Source organism: Bombina bombina, chromosome 1 (genome assembly GCF_027579735.1).
Source record: "Bombina bombina isolate aBomBom1 chromosome 1, aBomBom1.pri, whole genome shotgun sequence".
In the NCBI taxonomy this organism is placed as follows: domain Eukaryota; kingdom Metazoa; phylum Chordata; class Amphibia; order Anura; family Bombinatoridae; genus Bombina; species Bombina bombina.
This window is the reverse complement of record NC_069499.1, coordinates 1120995657-1121018303: the sequence shown is the minus strand read 5'-3', so window position 1 is coordinate 1121018303 and position 22647 is coordinate 1120995657. Positions and strand designations below refer to the sequence as shown.

Below are 22647 nucleotides of genomic sequence, written 5' to 3'. Positions count from 1 at the left end.
GTGCTCTAGAGAATGTAGCCCATTTCTTTTCACTACATACGTAGCGTATGAAGTTAAAATAAATGGGCTACATTCTCTATAGCACACGAAAAATCATATTTTATATATATATATATATATTTCTAAAAACATAGACCTGACGTTCAAACATTGTGCCTAATATTTCCCTCACGGGGTGGGCTGGCGACGGTATTGGCAAAAAGTGGGGGTATTTTGTATTTATTCATAGTACCACCGTTTGTTTCCGTGAATTTAGGGGTGGCAGGGCTACTTGAGTTTCGCTACACACATGCTCAACCCTCTGCAGCCCATTGACTATTTATTAGCCCTATTTAGTAATAAATAGCCAATGGGCTGCAGAGGGTTAAGCATGTAATACACAAGGGAGCTTAAACGTTCACATGTGCAAAGTCCATTATTGTGCAGCAGATCCCTTTGCGTATGCGAACGTTTTCTCTAAGCTCCCTTGCTTGTGACGTCACCTAGCGCAACGTCATCGCTGGAAGCGAAGTGCCTCCACTAACTCCTGAGTGCTGCCCGAACGCACCCAAACTGTAGCTGACTTTGTATAAAAGTGCATCTGATTGTATCTCTGTAAAGCACTGTGTAAAATGTTGCCACTTTATAAATAAACGTTAATAATGATAATAAAATGCTGTTTTCCAGCAACAATCTTTGCAGAAATAGCAAAGGGATATAATAATGCCCTTTGTGTAATATCTGCTAAAGTGTTAAACACAAACTAGTGCACCCAGCATGCTACCGTGTCATATATGAGTGAATCAACAGCCGGCCGCAGAGATTATGTATAACTTTTGCTTATCAGTTTTGAAAGCCACTTCAGTCAGCTAACACTAAAGGTGCCGTTTGACAAGAGCTGTAGATGTGTACGTTAAATTAAAGAAATGAACAGTACCTCATATAAATTAATGTTAATGTGTTTTACGACTTTACAAATTCTTACTTTCTCTGTCTGCTCCCTTTCCTAGGAGACAAGCGACAATGCTTTGATGTTTCCTACAACAGCTTTTTGTATGATAAGGACCGTGAAATGATGCATCCGCAGTTGATTGACCAAAATATAGGAAGCACAATAGCGTATCGGAATCCTGAGGTTTTACACCCTCTGGTGCACACTTCTCCAGTTCCCACTGCTGAGATGGTATCTGTAATTAGCAGCCTGTACCCAATGCCCCTCTCACGTATGGAAATACCTAATGGTCATGTACCCTCGCTGCCCATCAAAGAGAAGAAAACAGGCCCTGTAAGAGGCCATTCACCAATTACTAGTGCTCAAGACTCCACTGACACAGAGAGCAGTCATGAGGAGAGGTCCATATACCCACAAAACTTAAGTTCTGTTCCAGTTCGAAGCAGCAGTGTACTTCAGCCCCCCAAAGAACTCTCCAGGATGTATGATGGGCTAAAAGCCCCTGGACTTTCACACTGGGATCCTCTACGAGTATTGAGCAAAGATGGATACCCATTGGGTGTGTATCGGTGTGACCACTGCTATGTTCTCTTTCTGGATTACGTTATGTTCACTATACATATGGGGTGCCATGGGTTTCGAGACCCTTTTCAATGTAACATGTGTGGGCACCGTAGCCAAGATCGCTATGAATTCTCTTCTCACATAGCACGTGGAGAACACCGGCTAGGATTGCAACAGTAAGCAAAGAAGAGTAGTAATAACTGTGAATGAGGCCAGAAACGAATATATCTTTAAAACTAGGTAGACATTTTCATAAGTTGGATTTTGTGGCAACAGCAAAGAAATTAATGAAAATGCATTTTTAAGCAGAATATTTACTTTTTAAGGCAAAAAAGAAAGAAAAAAATTAATACTAAGCTTTTGTACTAAAAATATATATATATATATATGCAACTGCTTTTGATATTTCTAAAGAAGTGTGTGCATCTTTGTATGATCTAAAAAGAACATGGACTGCAAGCATGTAAGGTATACAGTGGGGTAAATATTACTCCCTGTAGTGTTTTGTAAATTATAATCATGCACTGTCTTCTTATAAGAGACTTATGTTTTTATTGGGAGATACATTGGAATAATGTTATCAAGCTTGGTGTACTTTTCTGAACAGGTAGATAAAGATTATAATATATTTAGCTGCTGACTTTTGGTCAGCAGTGGTGCATACTGTCTTTAGAAAAGGGCATACCATGTATAAACCCTAAACATGGAGCCAGTAACCTAAGGAACACATACAGCACTGCTATCCTTTTCATTCAGACACAGCCTAGGCATCAGGTAGGGGAAGAAAAGGGGCTGCTGGGTCAGGAGTTTATCTAAGGGCTAATATGATTATGGGACTTATAGAGGGACTGCAGGCAAGAGGTGTCTTCTGATGTCAGTATGTGGTTGACAATGCAGCTGAAGTTCAGGGGTCTCATCTGTTGAAGTCTTATTTTAGCACCTAGTTGACTGAGGGATTGCAAGGCCAGAAGTCTGATATATATATGGGTATATGACAGAAAGAGGAGCTGCAGGCCTGGGTCTGTTCTGATGTCAGTATGTAGCTGCAAGAGGAGCTGAAGGGCCAGCTTTCGGGCCTAATGTGGGTATTGGGTATCTGTCTGACAGAGAAGTTGCAGACAAGAGGTCTGATCTGAAGTCAAATGTGGCTGACAGAGGAGCCGCAGGCCAGGGGTCTCATCTGATATCAGTATGTGATTGATAGAGTAGCTGCAGGACCAGGGGTCTAATCTAATGTTGGTATGTGGCTGACAGAAGAGCCTCAGACCAGGGGTCTAATTTGTTGTAAATTATGGCTGACAGAGTAGCTGCAGGGCCAGGGGTCTTATCTAGTGTTGGTATGTGGCTGACAGAGGAGCCTCAGTCCAGGGGTCTAATCTGTTGTGGGATATGGTTTACAGAGTAGCTGCAGGGCCAGGGGTCTGTTCTAATGTTGGTATATGGCTGACAGAGGAGCCTCAGACCAGGGGTCTAATCTGTTGTGCAATGTGGCTGACATAGCAGCTGCAGGCCAGGGGTCTGATCTGTTTTAAAATATGGCTTACAGAGGTCTGATCTGATATGGTTATGTGGCTGACATAGCAGCTGCAGGTCAGGGCTCTAATCTGTTGTGTAATGGGACTTACAGAGTAGCTGCAGGGCCAGGGGTCTGATCTGATGTGGGATGTTGATAACAGAGGAGTTACAGGGGATCTGAACTGCTGTTTGCTCATGGTTAATTTCTCAAACCTGTTATAAAAAATGAGGCTTTTATTCCAGGTCACTTGATATCGTTATTGACACAGTGCTCATAAAAGTTAGCGGATCTGTGCCCTGACGTATGATGTTAGCCCTGCAAATTCTGTCAAATGTAGAAACCAAAACTCAGTTTTTATACTATTAATTCAACTTTTTATTTTTTTATTTAAATAAACAAATAATAAACAGTTACCATGTTTTCCTCTCATCAGTATTATTGTTTTTTTAACACATTTTATTTGAATTTTCATACATTTTAACAGCAGTTGTTAATAAAAAACACACAGGTGGTTATTGCACTGAAGAAACAGTAAACTCTAACACATTCAGTCCCTTTTTTCATGCAATGTGTTTGATTCTGAAACTAACAGGACAAGTCAGTGTACAGCTGGGCTTTTCAGACTTATACGCAGAATAACATACTGCACAAACATAAATGCAATTTTGTATCTATACAGGAGCATCTGTTTCTTGGAAACGTATTTAAAATACAATGCTCCTAATGAAAATGAATGACTCTATTGTCCCTTTAATACGTTCAATGAGAGAACTTACTAGGTTCAAGTTAGAGATCTGCATTGCTTAATATATCATCTGTTAATAAAGCAATGAGTAGAGCATACAACATTAAAAAGGTTCCAATTTACTCTGTTATCAAATTTGCTTAATTCTCATGTTATTCATTGCTAAAGAGATATTTAGATAGGTAGTGTGCACATATCTGGAGCACTACATGACTGGAAAAAAGTGCTGCCATCTAGTGTTTTTTTTAAGGTATAATATTCTTTGAAAACTACTGCCATATAGTGCAGGCTCCCAAGTTTACCTCGTTGCTTTTCAACAAAATATACCAAGAAAACGAAGAAAATGTGATAAAATAAATAAATTGAAAAGTTGCCTAAAAATGTATGCTCTATTTGAATCATGAAATAAATATGTTTGAGGTTTATGTCCCTTTAACATGCGGTTTTATCTGTGATTTTTTTTTTGCACTTCTTCCACTAGATCATATTCTTCCCTCAAAAAAAAAAATAATGCCTTTAATATGTTCAAACGTCAGCATTTTATTGTTATCTGTCTCTACAGGGAAATGCAGGTGCAAAGACTGGTGACCCAGAAGTCAGATATGCTGTATCCTCCATTTTCACATTGCCTTTAGTTAGTCAGACACCCATTCTGTTGAGTTTTTCAAATGTGTTATAAACAGCTGCTAACACATAGGCTGTTTTACAAAAACACTCTCTCTCTACTGCATTCATCAAGCTATTAAACTTCTCCAGCCTTATACATAAGAAGGCTTCCTGGTAAGTTCAGACACAGTTATGTATCTTTTCTGTACTCTGTAAATGTTAAACTGATCAAGATTTTTGTTTAATAGTCGCTGTAAGCTTTTCTATTATTAAAATGAATGAGATCTTAATGCTGGGGGTCCCTTGAGGTTCAGATGGGGATATTTTAGGGTTTGGAAGTGGGAAGTGAAACTCACGGCCCATTGATTGTCACAGGCTGTGTTTTAGTAACTTCCTCTTCCCATTCTCCTAAGGACTTCACTCTTGTTGCTGGCTGTAAGGGAAGATGCCAAGTCTTTGCAGTAAACCACCCAGATGGTGAAGTTTCTGCTGCATTACTATGTCGCCTGTTGTGGAACATGCTTAGTGATTTTACATTTATTAAAGGGACACTGAACCCAATTTTTTTATTTTGTGATTCAGATAGAGCATTACATTTTAAGCAACTTTCTAATTTACTCCTATTATCAAATTTTCTTCATTCTCTTGGTATCTTTATTTGAAATGCAAGAATGTAAGGATCGCAATTACACATAAATAACAGTGTTTTACATCTTGACAGAGCTAAAAGTCTTTATCCTATATGAAACCCAAAATCCTGGCTCCCTGCTGCACTTTATGTGCCTTCCAACGTAGAAGTTTGATGGCCCTTAAGCAAGCGTGCATGAGTGTGTCATGTTGGAAGACCAGCTTGTAGAATACACCAGTAGTCAACTCTCCAGTAGGATCTGCATATTTAAGTGCAGTTAGAGGGGTGTAGACTTGGTTCGTCTGGTGACGGAATGGAGGTATCTCCATGCTGATTACATTTTGTATGTGCTATAAAAGTATTGGGGGAGAAAAAACAAATATCCACAATAAATAAATACATTTCTTGATGCTTTCTGAATAGTAACATAATACAGTATTGTATGCAAACAGTATAGAATTTACACTTGAAACTAATCCCTAAAAATTAAAATTTTGACTCACAAAATTTGGCGAGATCAGCAAGAGTGATACATTGCACAAGATTCTCTGTGTTAACTAAGGAACCTTAAAAGAAATTCTGCTTGGGTGAAGCAGACTTGGTAACGGTAAAATTCAGATTCCCAGTATTGTGATTTGACTAATATTTTGTTTTTTTTGCAGCAAAATACATATGAGACCTGAATCCCAAAGCATAGTAGATGTATAAAATGTGGAACTCATACAATATTCTCCATGCCATATTGTATCTTGATTGGTTGTTATGTATTGCTTTGTGCTGCTTGGAGTATGTAGAAACTTCCTAGAAGCCTCTGGTACTATTCTGTGCCCTGTTTTTCTGGCTTTAGTTTTGTTACTACCTATTTGTAGTAGTTTTGCTCCGTAACCAATGACCACCTTTTAAATAACAACTTATGAGGCACGTTGTGTCTCTGGCCTTTGTGTTTCCAAGCTTGAGGCTCTATTTTTTCAGGTTTTTTAACAGGATTAGGCAGTTTCAGCAGAATTATATAAATATCAACTTAAAGGTAGTTGTCCTGAGGATGTTTAGAAAGCTCTTCTACAGAGGCTTTTACCCTTTTTATTAACCTTTTCTGCTTCAAAGAAGAGCTAGAAAGCTCCCAGATTTTCTTCAGCCAAATTGATTTGTTCTTACATTTGTATGACCTTTTAAGGATCCCCCAAAGCAATGGTCTTGTAATAAGCCAAGTATAATTATATATTTGGCTGTACAAATCCTTTGTTCAGATGAGAATTGCCTGGCATTTCAGGGTGGGACTTTCCTTTTGGATGGGGTCAGACAGATATACTGCAGGAAAGTTCTCTTCTGTGAAAAGCACAGATTGGGCCGAAATAAGCTGCACCTTGAGTGGGGACTATTAGAAACCATCCATCCCCAGTTCAGCACTTCTCTTATGTATTATAATTATATATTTGTTGAATCTTTGCCAGTCACCATGACCTTCCCTGCATTTGATCACTGAATTTTACAAAGTCAATACTTTGGTTCATGGTAAGCAAAATATGATATCATTGTGCAGACATCTTTTTTCTAGCATCTAGGTAAGGTGTTTTTTTTCTCTATCCACTCTTCATATGGATTGCTATAGTATTTTTCCACCAAGACTCATGTTAATATTGGTGGGTATATTCCAAGTATTCACATACCAAGTCCTGTGTAGACACCTTTGTGTGTCTTATTCTAGATCTCTACTCAAAGTTGCTGAAGAAGGCTCTGCTTCTCTCTCCAAATGCATCCAGCTATGCTAAACTTGACCTAAAGATGGCAGAAAGGGAGGATATTTATAGAAGTGGCACAAGTGTATATACTGATCAGTCTGTTAAGGTATCACTTTAAATAGGAAGTCATTTATTTATCAATACATTCATATCTTATTTTCTAGTAGTTGAGTATGTACAATAAAAACTGACTTTGTCCCATAATAACATTATTTTACACACACTATAGCTATATAAGAAATTCATATAGTGCTTGAATTAATGGTTGCATTAAGTTATTTACTATTTAATGAACCTGACTTCTAAAAACAGTATAAATAATTCATAAAGTTGTAGAGACAGTGTATGAATTAATGATTCTTTTTATGCACGACCTGAATTTGTAACAATAAAGTGCAATAAATGATGCTGCTATGGTTAATTTAAACAGTCCTGGGCCAAGATTTTCTATTATGGATTGTGGTTGGGGCAGCTAAGTAGGATATTGTATTTTTTCTGTAAGGACCTATTATATTCTCTGTTTTGTGCTTAATGGCCTTAATATTTTAGTTCCCTCAACTCATCAATTAAGACCAAAATTATATTTACTTAACTTTTTGCATCAACATCTATGGCAGATGAATAGGTATCACTGTTGTCCATGAGTCCTCAGGTTAGTTTACGTTAAGACCGTACCCTGCATGAGTGTGAAGGTTAAACATCTTTGTAAGACTCCTTGTTAGGTTTGGTTACATTATTTCTTTAATATTAAAAACTGGGCTGGGGGTAAAAGATAATTATACCAGGGATTCTCCAAGCCCATTGTAATGTTTTTAACCCATATTTTTGTCATTATATAATGTGGTCTTCACTGATGGGTACATAGTATTGTGCATATGTAGGAACTTATCAGAACTCTTTTGCATTCTTTATTGCTATAAATGACCCTTCCCATCCAGCTCTCTTTCTATTTTTTGGAGTAAGATATAGGTGTAAATACACTCAATTGCTTGGTAACACAAATTTCTAATCAACCAATCACATGGCAGCAACTCAATGCATTTAGGCATATAGACGTGGTGAAGACGACTTACTGAAGTTCAAACCGAGCATTAGACTGGGGAAGAAAGGGGATTTAATTGACTTTGAACATGGCATGTTTGTTGGTGCCAGACGAGCTCAACTGAGTATTTAAAAAACTGCTGATCTGCTGGGATTTTTACGCACAACCATCTCTAGGGTTTACAGAGAATGGCCCGAAAAAGAGAACTTATCAAGTGAGCGGCAGTTGAGTGGATGAAAATGCATTTTTGAGGTCAGAGGAGAATGGGCACACTGGTTTGACATGGTAGAAAGGCAACAGTAACTCAAATAACCACTCGTTACAACCAAGGTATGCAGAATATCATCTCTGAAAGCACAACACGCCGAACCTTGAAGCAGATGGGCTACAACAGCTGAAGACCACACCGGGTACCACTCCTGTCAGCTAAAAACAGGAAAATGAGGCTACAATTCGCACAGGCTCACCAAAATTGGACAATAGAAGATTGGAAAAATGTTGCCTGGTCTGATGAGTCTTGATTTCAGCTGCGACATTCAGATGGTAGGGTCAAAATTTTGCGTAGGCAACATTAAAGCATGGATCATCCTGCCTTGTATCAACAGTTCAGGCTAGTGGTGTAATGGTGTGGGGGATATTTTCTTGGCACACTTTGGGCCCCTTAGTACCAATTGAGAATTGTTTAATCACCACGGCCTACCGGAATATTTTTGCTGATCATGTCCATCCCTTTATGACTACAGTGTATTTTCTGATGGCTACTTCCAGCAGGATAATACACCATGTCACAAAGCTCAAATCATCTCTAACTGGTTTCTTGAACATGACAATGAGTTCACTGTACTCCAATGACCTCCACAGTCACCAGATCTCCATCCAATAGAGCACCTTTGGGATGTGGTGGAACGGGAGATTCGCATCATGGATGTGCAGCTGACAAATCTGCAGAAACTGCGTGATGCTATCATGTCAATATGGTCAAAAATCTCTGAGTAATGTTGAATCTATGCCACTAAGAATTAAGGCAGTTCTGAAGGCAAAAGAGGGCCCAACCCGGTACTAGCAAGGTGTACCTAGTAAAGTGGCCAGTGAGTGTATAAGTATATAAATATTTATACTTTTTAATTAAAAAAAAACACATATTAATAAAAATGTTTTAAAAGGGATATGGTATATGGCAAAGTGTTTGGCTTAGAAGGGCTCCAATGTGTGTGTTTTTTAGATGGTGGCACAGTCTTTCACAAGGAGCTTGCCAAACCTCTTTCTCCCACCTCAGGTCTCAGCAGAAAACCTCAGAAGAAAAGGCCAACAATAGTGAAATATAGCTTAGCAAACAGCCTACAGTAAAAGGAACATACTCACAGGGTTACTTAAAGAAATTGAAGACTTTATTCAGAAAACACCGGAAGCATTGATGACAATGATTTCCAGCTTTAATAAAATCCAATAAAAAGTATGATTAAAAAAGCTCTTCAAAAATCTATATATGTATATATTAATATACAGTAGATCTATATTTTACAAAATAAATTATATATATATATATATATATATATATATATATATATATATATATATATATATATATATATAAAATAAAATAAACATTTTTTCCTTTGTGGAAAAAAAGGAATGTAAAGTATTCCTAACTTACTTCGGGTTTAGCACAGTTGGTCTACAGCTGTGTCGGGTTAGCAAGTGCGTGCCCCATATAAGTCTACGGGGACAAGAAATTAACGCAGTCACGGTATCGGAAGTCCTGAAGTTAGAGTGCCTTGGTCTTTTGCTGGCGTCCTTACTTTTTACTTTCAACTTGTAATACGTGTGCTAATGAGAGCACAATACATTTTTACTTTGAGCGCAGTTAGCGCACAACTGAACAGCTCTCATAGATTATGTCGCTGCCCCTGTGTGGCAAGCCTCTTCTTATTCAGTTAGCTACAGATTCTGGACAACCTTTGGGTAAGGAAGTTATTGATAAAGAGACTTTGCCCTACTAGACTTTGTGTTTTGTCTTGTTGGCCTTTACCTGATAGCCATTCCCCATGGTTGTGTCCTGCTGACCAATACTTGCCTTTACTATAATGCTCCAGCAGAAGTCTCTCTTTTAGACCTCAAGTAGAGATTGGTTAGTTGCTCAGTATGCAGTGGAGTTCTGTACACTAACAGCTAAGACTGATTGGAACTCTGGAGCCCTTAAAGTGGCTTTAAGAAAGGATCTCTCAGAAAGGATCAAGGATGATCTGGTTTATAGAAATATACTGGAATCTCTGAACTCCTTCATAGATTATGCATCTGCTTGGAAGTTTACCATATTGAGAGACAACCGGAAAGGTCTCTTTCCAGCATACCTTCTATTCAGCTGACTTCTATATTTGTGCCTCCTTCTAAAGCTTCTACCCCCAGTCAGGAAGACCCCATGGAAGTAGGGGCTATTAGGTGGTCAGAGGTGGAGAGGTCCAGACGTAGATCCCTAGGACTGTGGCCAAAAGAGACAATTACTTAGACAATGCCCTATCAGGTTGGGAAATGCAAGGACTTAGTGCTGGTAAGAGGAGCAGCACTAAGTCTTATTCATCATACACCGCTTCAAAAAAGTATTTCTTTTGACCATCTTTTACCTTCCTGAGACACAATTTCCAGTGAAAGCTCTCATAGATTCTGGTGCTGCCACTGTGTAACAAGCCTCTTCCTATCCAGTTAGCTACAGATTCTAGACAGCCTTTGGGTAAGGACGTTATTGAAAAAGAGACTTTGCCCTACTAGCCTTTTTGTGTTGTGTCTTATTGGCCTATACATGATAGCCATTCCCCACGGTTGTGTCCTGCTGACCAATACTTTCCTTTATTATCCTGCTGGATATACCTACTAGTGTATCTGCTCTGTTACATGCCACTACTATCTACTCTTACAAGTTGTCTCTGTATTTGTTTTGTGGTTATCTGCTAGCGCTGAACTATTTTGGACTCATGCCTCAGAAAACTCAGTTCTATAATATTCAATATATATATAAATGTATATGTATAAGTAACTGCTCATTGCTGCAATATCCACTACCTTAAACTTATGCATAATAGTAAAATAAATACAATGTAAGTATCATGCAAATACAATGCAACAAAAAAATCTTATAAATTATAAAATGTATTAAACTACTACAAAATTGGCAAGTATGGCCAAAAGTATGTGGACACCCGACCATTACCTGACCATTACACCTATACGCGTTTCATCTGTATTCAATCAGACTTTCTCAAGAGTTAGTGTTTGCAGACGTCTCAACCAGCTGTTTAAAAGAGCCACCGCACATTTGTGAATGCTCATTGGCACTTTTGAATTGCCGGTTGAGACATCTGCAAACACTCTTGAGAAAGTTTGATTGAATACAGACGAAAGAGTGTATCTATCTCTACCGGACCTGCTTCCAGTAATCGTTTGTGCCTGTTTCCACATTCGGTTTCAACGGCTGTGGTGGAGAAGGAACTTGTGTGATTACCAAGTTTAGCAAGTACCGGAGAGACTGCATTGAACATATGAATGTATTTCATACCTGCACTTCTTGTTTTTAAGGTTTGTAAGTTGCCATTGTTTTTTGTGCACTTACGTTATATTAAATGATTTGCACCTGAGTCGGGTTGCGCCTGTCTTTCTTTTGTTTCAGTGTTTATACCTTCTTCACGGACTGCAGATGACCTTTTGGAGATATTTTTAAAGGCAATCGCATCCATACAGACAGTGTGTGTTCACCTGAAAACCTGTCATTATCTATTTAGGAAAACCAGCTGCTCTATTGTTATTTCTAGTGACTGCCAGCGCCGATACCGGTATTTCTGTACCTATATGAGAGTGTTGGACATCCCATTTCAAAACCATGGGCATTAATATGGAATCCCCCATTTTGCAAGGCTTGCTACAAGACTTTGGAGTGTTTCTATGGGAGTTTGTGTTCATTTTGCAAAAAGCCAAAAGAACATTTGTAAGGCCAGGCACTCATGTTGGATGAGAAGGTCTGGTTCACATTTAACTTTCCCATTCATCCCAAAGGCCAATTCATCCCAAAGGTGTTCAGTGGGGTTGAGTTCGGGACTGTATGCAGGCCACTCGAGTTCCTCCACATCAAACTTGTCAAACCATAGCCTTCAAGGACCTTGTTTTGTGCGCAGGGGTACAGTCAATTTGGAACATGAAAGGGCCTTCCTGAATCTGTTGCCACAAAGATGGAAGCATTCAATTGTCTAAAATGGCTTTGCATCCTGTAGCATTAAGATGACCCTTCACTGGAACTAAGGGGGCTGGCCCAAACCTTAAAACACAGCTCTAGTAGGTCAGAAATTGCACAAACTGACAGTGCACAGTTTTAAAGATAGCAAGCTCTTCAGTAAATTGTACTGCCAACGTTTGTCTATTGACATTTTATGGCTACGTGCTGGAGTTTATGCAAATGTTAGCAATGGTTGTGGCTGAAACAACTGAACTTAATAATATATATATATATAATAGTGTTTTCCACATACTATTGACCATATAGTGTATATTAAAACATTTTCACCTAGATTACGAGTTGTGCGTTAGGCTTAAAAAGCAGCGTTGGCCGGTCCTAACGCTGCTTTTTAACGACCGCTGGTATTACGAGTCTTGCAGATACAGGTGTACCGCTCACTTTTTTGGCCAGACTCGCAAATACCGCAAATCCACTTACGTCAATTGCGTATCCTCTTTTTTCAATGGGACATGCATAGCGCCGGTATTATGAGTCTGCCAGAAAGTGAGAGGTACACCCTCTCCTGTCAAGACTCTTACCGCATTTTAAAGTCAGTAGTTAAGAGTTTTACACTACAACGCCGTAGCATAAAACTCTTAACTAAAGTGCTAAAAAGTACACTAACACCCATAAACTACCTATTAACCCCTAAACCGAGGCCCCCCTACATCGTAAACACTAAAATAAATATTTCTCTTGCAAGGTGTATCCAGTCCACGGATTCATCCTTTACTTGTGGGATATTCTCATTCCCTACAGGAAGTGGCAAAGAGAGCACACAGCAGAGCTGTCCATATAGCTCCCCCTCTAGCTCCACCCCCCCCAGTCATTCTCTTTGCCGGCTCTAAGCACTAGGGTCTCTCTACGGGAGGGTAAAGTGAATGTGGTGTAAGAATTGTAGTTTTATTATCTTCAATCAAAAGTTTGTTATTTTTAAATGGTACCGGTTTGTACTATTTACTCTCTAGCAGAAAAAAGATGACGAATTCTGCTAAGAGGAAGATGATTTTAGCATGTTGTAACTAAAATCCATTGCTGTTCCCACACAGGACTGAGGAGTACCAGAAAACTTCAGTTGGGGGGAACAGTTTGCAGGCTTGACTGCAAGGAGGTATGTTCAGTCATTTATTTCTAGACAAGACTGAGATAATGCTAGAAGAGACTGACAATATCCCCATGTGGGGAGGGTAAGCTATGTACTGAGACTTAGTAAAGAATTGAATGCTTACATAGCAGGGCTAATTATGCTGGTTGACACTAACTCAGGGCAATCGATTATTTTGCTTAAGAAATACTCGTTGGGAGACACTTTGAAAGCACTTTTGAGTTCTTTCTGGGGTTATTACCCACATGGCTAAATTTTATTCACTTAGAAGTGATTTTTGTAGGCCTCACAGCTCTGGAGTGGGAGGGGCCTAATTTCGCGCCTTAGATGCGCAGTTAGAATTGAAGGAGAAGTTCATGCTGCTTCCCATGGAGGGTCCTGCTGCTGTTTGAGGGCCTAAAAGAAGCTTTATTCCCCCAAATCTGATCCCTAAGGGCAGGAAGGGCCACAGCAGTGCTGTGGCAAGGTGCTGTAGTAATTTAACCGGTTGTTGGCTTTAGGCTGCTCCGGTTTGGGTTAATCGTTTTTCTTGCTAGTGGTGCAATCTTACTAAGGCTTTAGGTACATACTGTGAAAATTTCAAGAAAATTGCTGCATTTTTCACTGTTTTGTAAAATTGTGTGCCTTTTTTATCTCTTAAAGGCACAGTAACGTTTTTTGAAATTGTGTATTTTATTTGTTTATAGTGATTTCTAAGCCTGTTTGTGCATATTACTAGTCTGTTAAACATGTCTGAGACCAAGGAAAATCCTTGTTCAATGTGTTTAGAAGCCATGGTGGAACCCCCTCTCAGAATGTGTCCCAATTGCACTAATGTGTCTATACACTTTAAAGATCATATTCTTGCACTTAATAATGTGGCCCTAGATGATTTTCAGACTGAAGGTAACGAGGATAGTCCGTCCACCTCTCCCCATGTGTCACAACCAGTTACGCCTGCTCAAGCGATGCCTAGTATCTCTAGGGCATCTGCCCCTATTACATTACAACAACTAGCGGCAGTCATGGATAACTCCCTTGCGGCTTTCTTATTTAAACTGCCAGTGTTTCCTGCAAAGCGTGATAGCTCTGTTTTAAGAACAGATTATGAGCATTCTGAAGCTTTGGTAGCCTTATCTGATGTACCCTCACAACGCTCTGAAGTGGGGGTGAGGGATTTGATGTCTGAGGGAGAAATTTCCAATTCAGGAAAGGTTTCTCATCAGGCAGATTCAGATACATTGGCTTTTAAATTTAAATTAGAACACCTCTGCGTATTGCTACAGGGAGGTATTAGCTACTCTGGATGATTGCGACCCTATGGTGGTCCCAGAGAAATTGTGTAAAATGGACAAGTACCTAGAGGTCCCTGTATACACTGTTGCGTTTCCGGTCCCTAAGAGGATTGCGGATATCGTTACTAGGGAGTGGGATAGACCAGGTGTCCCTTTTGTTCCCTCCCCTATTTTTAAGAAAATGTTCCCCATAACTGACCCCATGTGGGACTCGTGGCAGACGGTCCCTAAGGTAGAGGGGGCTGTTTCTTCACTTGCTAAACGCACAACCATACCAATTGAAGACAGTTGTGCTTTTAAAGACCCTATGGATAAAAAGTTAGAGGGTTTACTTAAGAAAATTTTTGTTCAACAAGGTTTTCTTCTCCAACCTATTGCCTGCATTATTCCTGTAACTACTGCAGCTGCTTTCTGGTTTGAGGCGCTGGAGGACTCGCTCCAGGCGGAGACCTCATATGACAAAATTATGGATAGAATTAAGGCTCTAAAGCTGGCTAATTCTTTTATCACAGATGCCACTTTGCAATTAGCTAAGTTAGCGGCAAAGAATTCAGGTTTCGCCATTGTGCTTTGGCTCAAGTCCTGGTCGGCCGTTGTGTGGTCAAAATCCAAACTATTAAATATCCCTTTCAAAGGAAAGACCCTCTTCGGGCCAGAATTGAAAGAGATTATTTCAGAAATCACCGGGGGAAAGGGCCATGCTCTCCCTCAGGACAAGCCCTTTAAGGCTAAGAACAAAGCTAATTTTCGTTCCTTTCGTAATTTTAGGAGCGGTTCCGCTTCAGCCTCTACGGCTAAAGGCGACCTGGAAGCCTTACCAGGGCTGGAACAAGGGTAAACAGGCCAAAAAGCCTGCAGCTGCCACCAAGACAGCATGAAGGGGTAGCCCCCGATCCGGGACCGGATCTAGTAGGGGGCAGACTCTCTTTGCTCAGGCCTGGGCAAGAGATGTTCACGATCCCTGGGCATTAGAGATTGTTTCCCAGGGATATCTTCTAGAGTTCAAGGACTCCCCTCCAAGGGGAAGGTTCCACATTTCTCATCTGTCTACAGACCAGACAAAGAAAGAGGCGTTCTTACGCTGTGTAGAAGATCTACATACAATGGGAGTGATATACCCAGTTCCAATTGCAGAACAAGGACTGGGTTTTTACTCAAACCTGTTTGTGGTTCCCAAAAAAGAAGGAACTTTCAGACCAATGCTGGATCTAAAAATTCTAAACAGATTCCTCAGAGTCCCATCATTCAAGATGGAGACCATTCGGACAATCTTACCTATGATCCAGGATATATATGACTACCGTGGATCTAAAGGATGCGTACCTGCATATTCCTATCCACAAAGATCATCATCAGTTTCTCAGGTTCGCTTTTCTAGATAAGCATTACCAGTTCGTGGCTCTTCCATTCGGGTTAGCCACTGCTCCCAGAATTTTCACAAAGGTACTAGGGTCCCTACTGGAGGTTCTAAAACCGCGGGGCATAGCAGTGGCGCCTTATTTAGACGACATCTTAATTCAGGCGCCGTCTTTCCAAAGAGCCAAGTCTCACACTGAGATTGTATTGGCCTTTCTGAGGTCTCACGGGTGGAAGGTGAACATCAAAAAGAGTTCTCTATCCCCACTCACAAGGGTTCCCTTCCTAGGAACTCTGATAGATTCGGTAGAAATGAAAATATTTCTGACGGAGGTCAGAAAGTTAAAACTTTTAACTACTTGCTGAATTCTTCATTCCATTCCTCGGCCATCTGTAGCTCAGTGCATGGAGGCAATCGGATTAATGGTAGCGGCAATGGACATAGTCCCTTTTGCTCGGATACATCTCAGACCACTGCAACTATGCATGCTCAAACAGTGGAATGGGGATTATGCAGATTTGTCTCCTCAAATACAGTTGGACCAGGGGACCAGAGATTCCCTTCTCTGGTGGTTGTCTCAGGATCACCTGTCTCAGGGAATATGTTTCCGCAGACCAGAGTGGATCATTGTAACGACCAACGCCAGTCTGTTAGGCTGGGGTGCAGTCTGGGACTCCCTGAAAGCTCAAGGTTTATGGTCTCGGGAAGAAGCTCTTCTCCCGATAAACATTCTGGAACTGAGGGCGATATTCAACGCGCTTCAGGCATGGCCTCAACTAGCTGCGGCCAAATTTATCAGATTTCAGTCGGACAACATCACGACTGTAGCTTACATCAATCATCAAGGGGGAACAAAGAGTTCCCTAGCGATGAAGGAAGTAACCAAAATAATCAGGTGGGCGGAGGATCACTCCTGCCATCTCTCAGCAATTCACATCGCAGGAGTAGACAACTGGGAGGCGGATTTTCTAAGTCGTCAGACTTTTCACCCGGGGGAGTGGGAACTCCACCCGGAGGTGTTTGCCCAGCTGACTCAGCTATGGGGCATTCCAGACTTGGATCTGATGGCGTCCCGTCAGAACTCCAAACTTCCTCTCTACGGGTCCAGGTCCCGGGATCCCAAGGCGGTATTGGTAGATGCTCTAGCAGCGCCTTGGTCCTTCAATCTGGCTTATGTCTTTCCACCGTTTCCCCTTCTCCCTCGTCTGGTCGCCAGAATCAAACAGGAGAAGGCTGCGGTGATTCTGATAGCACCTGCGTGGCCACGCAGGACTTGGTATGCAGACCTAGTGGACATGTCATCTGTCCCACCATGGACATTGCCAATGAGGCAGGATCTTCTAATACAGGGTCCGTTCAAGCATCCAAATCTAATTTCTCTGCGTCTGACTGCTTGGAGATTGAACGCTTAATTCTATCAAAGCGAGGCTTCTCTGAGTCAGTTATAGATACCCTGATTCAGGCTAGGAAGCCTGTCACCAGGAAAATCTACCATAAGATATGGCACAAATATCTCTGTTGGTGTGAATCCAAGGGTTACTCATGGAGTAAGATTAGGATTCCCAGAATATTGTCTTTCCTCCAAGAAGGATTGGAGAAAGGATTATCAGCTAGTTCCTTAAAAGGACAGATATCTGCTCTGTCTATTCTTTTGCACAAGCGTCTGGCAGAGGTACCAGACGTCCAAGCGTTTACTCAGGCTTTAGTCAGAATCAAGCCTGTCTATAAACCTGTGGCTCCGCCATGGAGTCTAAATCTAGTTCTTTCAGTTCTTCAAGGGGTTCCGTTTGAACCTTTACATTCCATAGATATTAAGTTGTCATCTTGGAAAGTTTTGTTTTTGGTAGCTTTCTATTCTGTTCGAAGTGTCTCAGAATTATCTGCCTTACAGTGTGATTCGCCTTACCTGGTGTTCCATGCAGATAAGGTAGTTTTGCGTACCAAACCTAAGGTTGTTTCTAACAAGAATATCAACCAGGAAATTGTTGTTCCTTCTCTGTGTCTTAATCCTTCTTCGAAGAAGGAACGTTTGTTACATAATCTTGATGTGGTTTGTGCTTTAAAGTTCTACTTACAAGCAACTAAGGATTTCAGACAAACATCTTCCTTGTTTGTTGTCTATTCTGGTAAGAGGAGAGGTCAGAAAGCGACGGCTATCTCTCTTTACTTTTGGCTGAAAAGCATCATCCGTTTGGCCTATGAGACTGCTGGCCAGCAGCCTCCTGACACAATTAGTGCTCATTCTACCAGAGCAGTGGCTTCCACGTGGGCTTTTAAAAATGAGGCTTCTGTGGAACAGATTTGTAAGGCAGCGACTTGGTCTTCACTGCATACTTTTTCCAAATTTTACAAATTCGATACTTTTGCTTCTTCCGAGGCTATTTTTGGGAGAAAGGTTTTACAAGCAGTGGTGCCTTCCGTTTAAAAGGTACCTGTCTTGTTCCCTCCCTTCATCCGTGTCCTAAAGCTTTGGTATTGGTATCCCACAAGTAAAGGATGAATCCGTGGACTGGATACACCTTGCAAGAGAAAACAGAATTTATGCTTACCTGATAAATTACTTTCTCTTGCGGTGTATCCAGTCCACGGCCCGCCCTGGCAATTAAGTCAGGTAAAAAAAAAATTGTTTAAACTACAGTCACCATGGCACCCTATGGTTTCTCCTTTTTCTTCCTAACCTTTGGTCGAATGACTGGGGGGTGGAGCTAGAGGGGGAGCTATATGGACAGCTCTGCTGTGTGCTCTCTTTGCCACTTCCTGTAGGGAATGAGAATATCCCACAAGTAAAGGATGAATCCGTGGACTGGATACACCGCAAGAGAAAGTAATTTATCAGGTAAGCATAAATTCTGTTTTTAACCCCTAATCTGCCGAACCGGACATCGCCGCCACTATAATAAATATATTAACCCCTAAACCGCCGCACTCCCGCATCACAAACACTATTTAAATATTATTAACCCCTACGTCGCCGCCACTATATTAAATGTATTAACCCCTAAACCCTAAGTCTAACCCTAACCCCCCTAACTTAAATATAATTACAATAAATCTAAATAAAATTACTACAATTAACTAAATAATTCCTATTTAAAACTAAATACTTAACTATAAAATAAACCCTAAGCTAGCTACAATATAACTAATAGTTGCATTGTATCTAGCTTAGGGTTTATTTTTATTTTACAGGCAACTTTGTATTTATTTTAACTAGGTAGAATAATAATTAAATAAATTAACTAAATTAAATACAATTAATTACAATTAAATAAAATTATCTAAAGTACGAAGAACCCCCCCCCCACTAAATTACAGAAAATAATAAAGAAATTGCAAGATTTTTAAACTAATTACACCTACTCTAATCCCCCTAACAAAATAAAAAAGTCCCCCAAAATAAAAAAAATCCCTACCCTACACTAAATTACAAATAGCCCTTAAAAGGGCCTTTTGCGGGGCATTGCCCCAAAGTAATCAGCTCTTTTACCTGTAAAAAAAAAAGTACAAATACCCCCCCAACATTAAAACCCACCACCCACACAACCAACCCTACTCTAAAACCCACCCAATCCCCCCTTAAAAAAAAATAACCCCTTGAAGATCACCTTACTGGGAGACGTCTTCACCCAACCTGGCCGAAGTCCTTAACGAAGCCGGGAGAAGTCTTCATCCAACTGGGCAGAAGTGGTCCTCCAGACGGGCAGAAGTCTTCATCCAGACAGCATCTTCTATCTTCATCCGGTGCGGAGCGGGTCCATCTTCAAGACATCTGACGCGGAGCATCCTCTTCTTTCCACGGCAAACGACTGAATGAAGGTTCCTTTAAATGACGTCATCCAAGATGGCGTCCCTTCAATTCAGATTGGCTGATAGAATTCTATCAGCCAATCGGAATTAAGATAAAAAAAATACTATTGGCTGATGCAATCAGCCAATAGGATTGAAGTTCAATCCTATTGGCTGATCCAATCAGCCAATAGGACTGAGCTGGCATTCTATTGGCTGTTCCAATCGGAATTGAAGGGACGCCATCTTGGATGACGTCCTTTAATGGAACCTTTATTCAGTCGTCGGCCGTGGAAAGAAGAGGATGATCCGCGTCGGATGTCTTGAAGATGGACCCGCTCCGCGCTGGATGGATGAAGATAGAAGATGCCATCTGGATGAAGACTTCTGCCCGTCTGGAGGACCACTTTTGCCTGGTTGGATGAAGACTTCTGCCCGTCTGGAGGACCACTTCTGCCCGGTTGGGTGAAGACGTCTCGCGGTAAGGTGATCTTCAAGGGGTTAGTGTTAGTTTTTTTAAGGGGGGATTGGGTGGGTTTTAGAGTAGGGTTGGTTGTGTGGGTGGTGGGTTTTAGTGTTGGGGGGGATTGTAATTTTTTTTTCAGGCAAAAGAGCTGATTACTTTGGAGCAATGCCCTGCAAAAGGCCCTTTTAAGGGCTATTTGTAATTTAGTGTAGGGTAGGGTTTTTTTTTTATTTTGGGGGGGCTTTTTTATTTTGTTAGGGGGTTTAGATTAGGTGTAAGTAGTTTAAAAATCTTGTAATTTGTTTATTATTTTCTGTAATTTAGTGTTTTTTTTTTTTTGTACTTTAGATAATTTTATTTAATTGTAATTAATTGTATTTAATTTAGGTAATTAATTTAATTATAGTGAAGTGTTAGGTGTAATTGTAACTTAGGTTAGGTTTTATTTTACAGGTACTTTTGTATTTATTTTACCTAGATAGTTATTAAATAGTTAATAACTATTTAATAACTATTGTACCTAGTTAAAACAAATACAAACTTGCCAGTAAAATAAAAATAAACCCTAAGCTAGCTACAATGTAACTATTAGTTATATTGTAGCTAGCTTAGGGTTTATTTTATAGGTAAGTTAGTTTTAAATAGGAATTATTTAGTTAATTGTAGTAGTTTTATTTAGATTTATTTAAATTATATTTAAGTTAGGGGGGTTAGGGTTAGACTTAGGTTTAGGGGTTAAGAACTTTATTATAGTGGTGGCGACGTTGTGGGCGGCAGATTAGGGGTTAATAAATGTAGTTAGGTTGCGGCGACATTGGGGGCGGCAGATTAGGGGTTAATAAATATAATGTATCGTTCGGCGATGTTGGGGGCAGCAGTATAGGGGTTCATAAGTATAATGTAGGTGGCAGCGGTGTCCGGAGCGGAAGATTAGGGGTTGCTAATATAATGTAGGTGTCGGCGATGTCGGAGGCGGCAGATTAGGGGTTAATTAGTGTAAGATTAGGGGTGTTTAGACTCGAGGTTCATGTTAGGGTGTTAGGTGTAGACATAACTTTTATTTCCCCATAGGAATCAATGGGGCTGCGTTAGGAGCTTTACGCTGCTTTTTTGCAGGTGTTAGGTTTTTTCAGCCGGCTCTCCCCCATTGATTCCTATGGGGAAATCGTGCACGAGCACGTTTAGCCAGCTCACCACTAACGTAAGCAGCGCTGGTATTGAGGTGAGATGTGGAGCTAAATTTTGCTTTTCGCTCATTTTTTTGCAGTTAACGCCGGGTTTCTAAAAACCCGTAATACGAGCGCTGTCTGTAAGTGAGCGGTGAGCATAAACTGCTCGTTAGCACCGCACAGCCTCTAACGCAAAACTCGTAATCTAGGTGATATTAAGGCAATGTATCACAATTAACTGGATGGCATGAAATCTACATATCTACCTAAAAGCAGGAAAAGAAAGTTTGTGTATACAATACTATAAAACATAACTGATATATTCACACAAATTCATACAAATTTATGTATTCACAAAGACTAATGAGACGTTAACGACAGTTGACTTATAGCACTATAGCCGAATGCCTACTTAAAGTGAATGTAAAGTGTGCATCCTGACAAACGTTACCCTTATTGTGTATTAAAAATAAATAGTAGTTTCATTCATCGATTTTCCATATTCTTGTTATATACCTCCTTTTTTTTAATTTTATCGTTGGCTCCCGTTATTTTTATCCTCCACCCGGCACGCGCGCCTACTTCTGGTCATTCTGATTGACGTCTTACTAACCAATCAATGCTCTAACCACAGGGGGACCCACCCCTTACAATGACGTAACTACTCCTTTTTGCACCTGCATTGTAATCATGTTCAGACGATTTCCTTTTACGCTCGTGCACAATTCGCGCATGCGCAATAGTTTTCATTTACGGAGCCCTGTCATTTCTGAATTACTGTACCGCTCGGTAAGTACATCATTATAAGGGCTCCGTATTTTTTAATGACAGCTTAGTTTGCAAACCAATAGTGTTTGAATTCCGAAAATAAATTGTAATTATTATTATTAACACGAATTTTGACAGCATTTCACGCATGCGCAATGGCAAATGAAAACGGGAGCGCGCATTGACAAGACGTAAGCAGCGGGTGGGACCGCTGTATAAGTGATATGGCTAAAAATAAGGAAGTAAACGGTGGGAGGAGCAGGTACAGTGAATCGTGCATATTTCAAATAAAAAATAAACAACATAGTATTAATTTTATAAAAAAATTATAGTGGCGGTTAGGTTAATATAAGGATTGCATACAGGAATATGTTTTCAAATCCATGAAAATTGACAATCACTTTAAAGAGACAGTAAAGTTTTAATTAGACATTCATGATTTAGACAGAGCATATAATTCTAAACAACTTTCCAATGTACTTCTATTATTTAATTTGCTTCCTTCTCATGTTATCCTTTGCTGAAAGGTTTATCAAGGTAAGATCAGAAGCAGCAAAAAACCTAGGTTCTAGCTGCTGATTGGTGGCAGCATATATATATATATACAGATTGTCTTTGGCTCACCCATGTGTTAAGTTAGAAACCAGTAGTACATTGTTGCTCCTTAAACAAATGATACCAAGAGAATGA

The 22647-nt window shown here is 40.2% G+C and overlaps 2 protein-coding genes across 2 annotated transcripts in view; one reads left to right on the top strand and one right to left on the bottom strand.

Moving 5' to 3' along the window:
* IKZF3 (IKAROS family zinc finger 3) overlaps window positions 1–1937 on the top strand; it is a 147786-nt gene extending 145849 nt beyond the window's left edge. Inside the window, exon 5 of the mRNA XM_053698153.1 lies at window positions 990–1937. Within this exon, the coding sequence (XP_053554128.1) occupies window positions 990–1675 (686 nt within the window). The 3' untranslated portion in view covers window positions 1676–1937. The remainder of the gene's footprint in view (window positions 1–989) is intronic.
* A 3163-nt stretch (window positions 1938–5100) lies between these two features.
* The window catches only part of LOC128641367 (retinol dehydrogenase 8-like), a 101499-nt gene continuing 83952 nt past the window's right edge, over window positions 5101–22647 (bottom strand). The window contains exon 6 of the mRNA XM_053693995.1: window positions 5101–5340. Coding sequence (XP_053549970.1) covers window positions 5101–5340 — 240 coding nt within the window. The remainder of the gene's footprint in view (window positions 5341–22647) is intronic.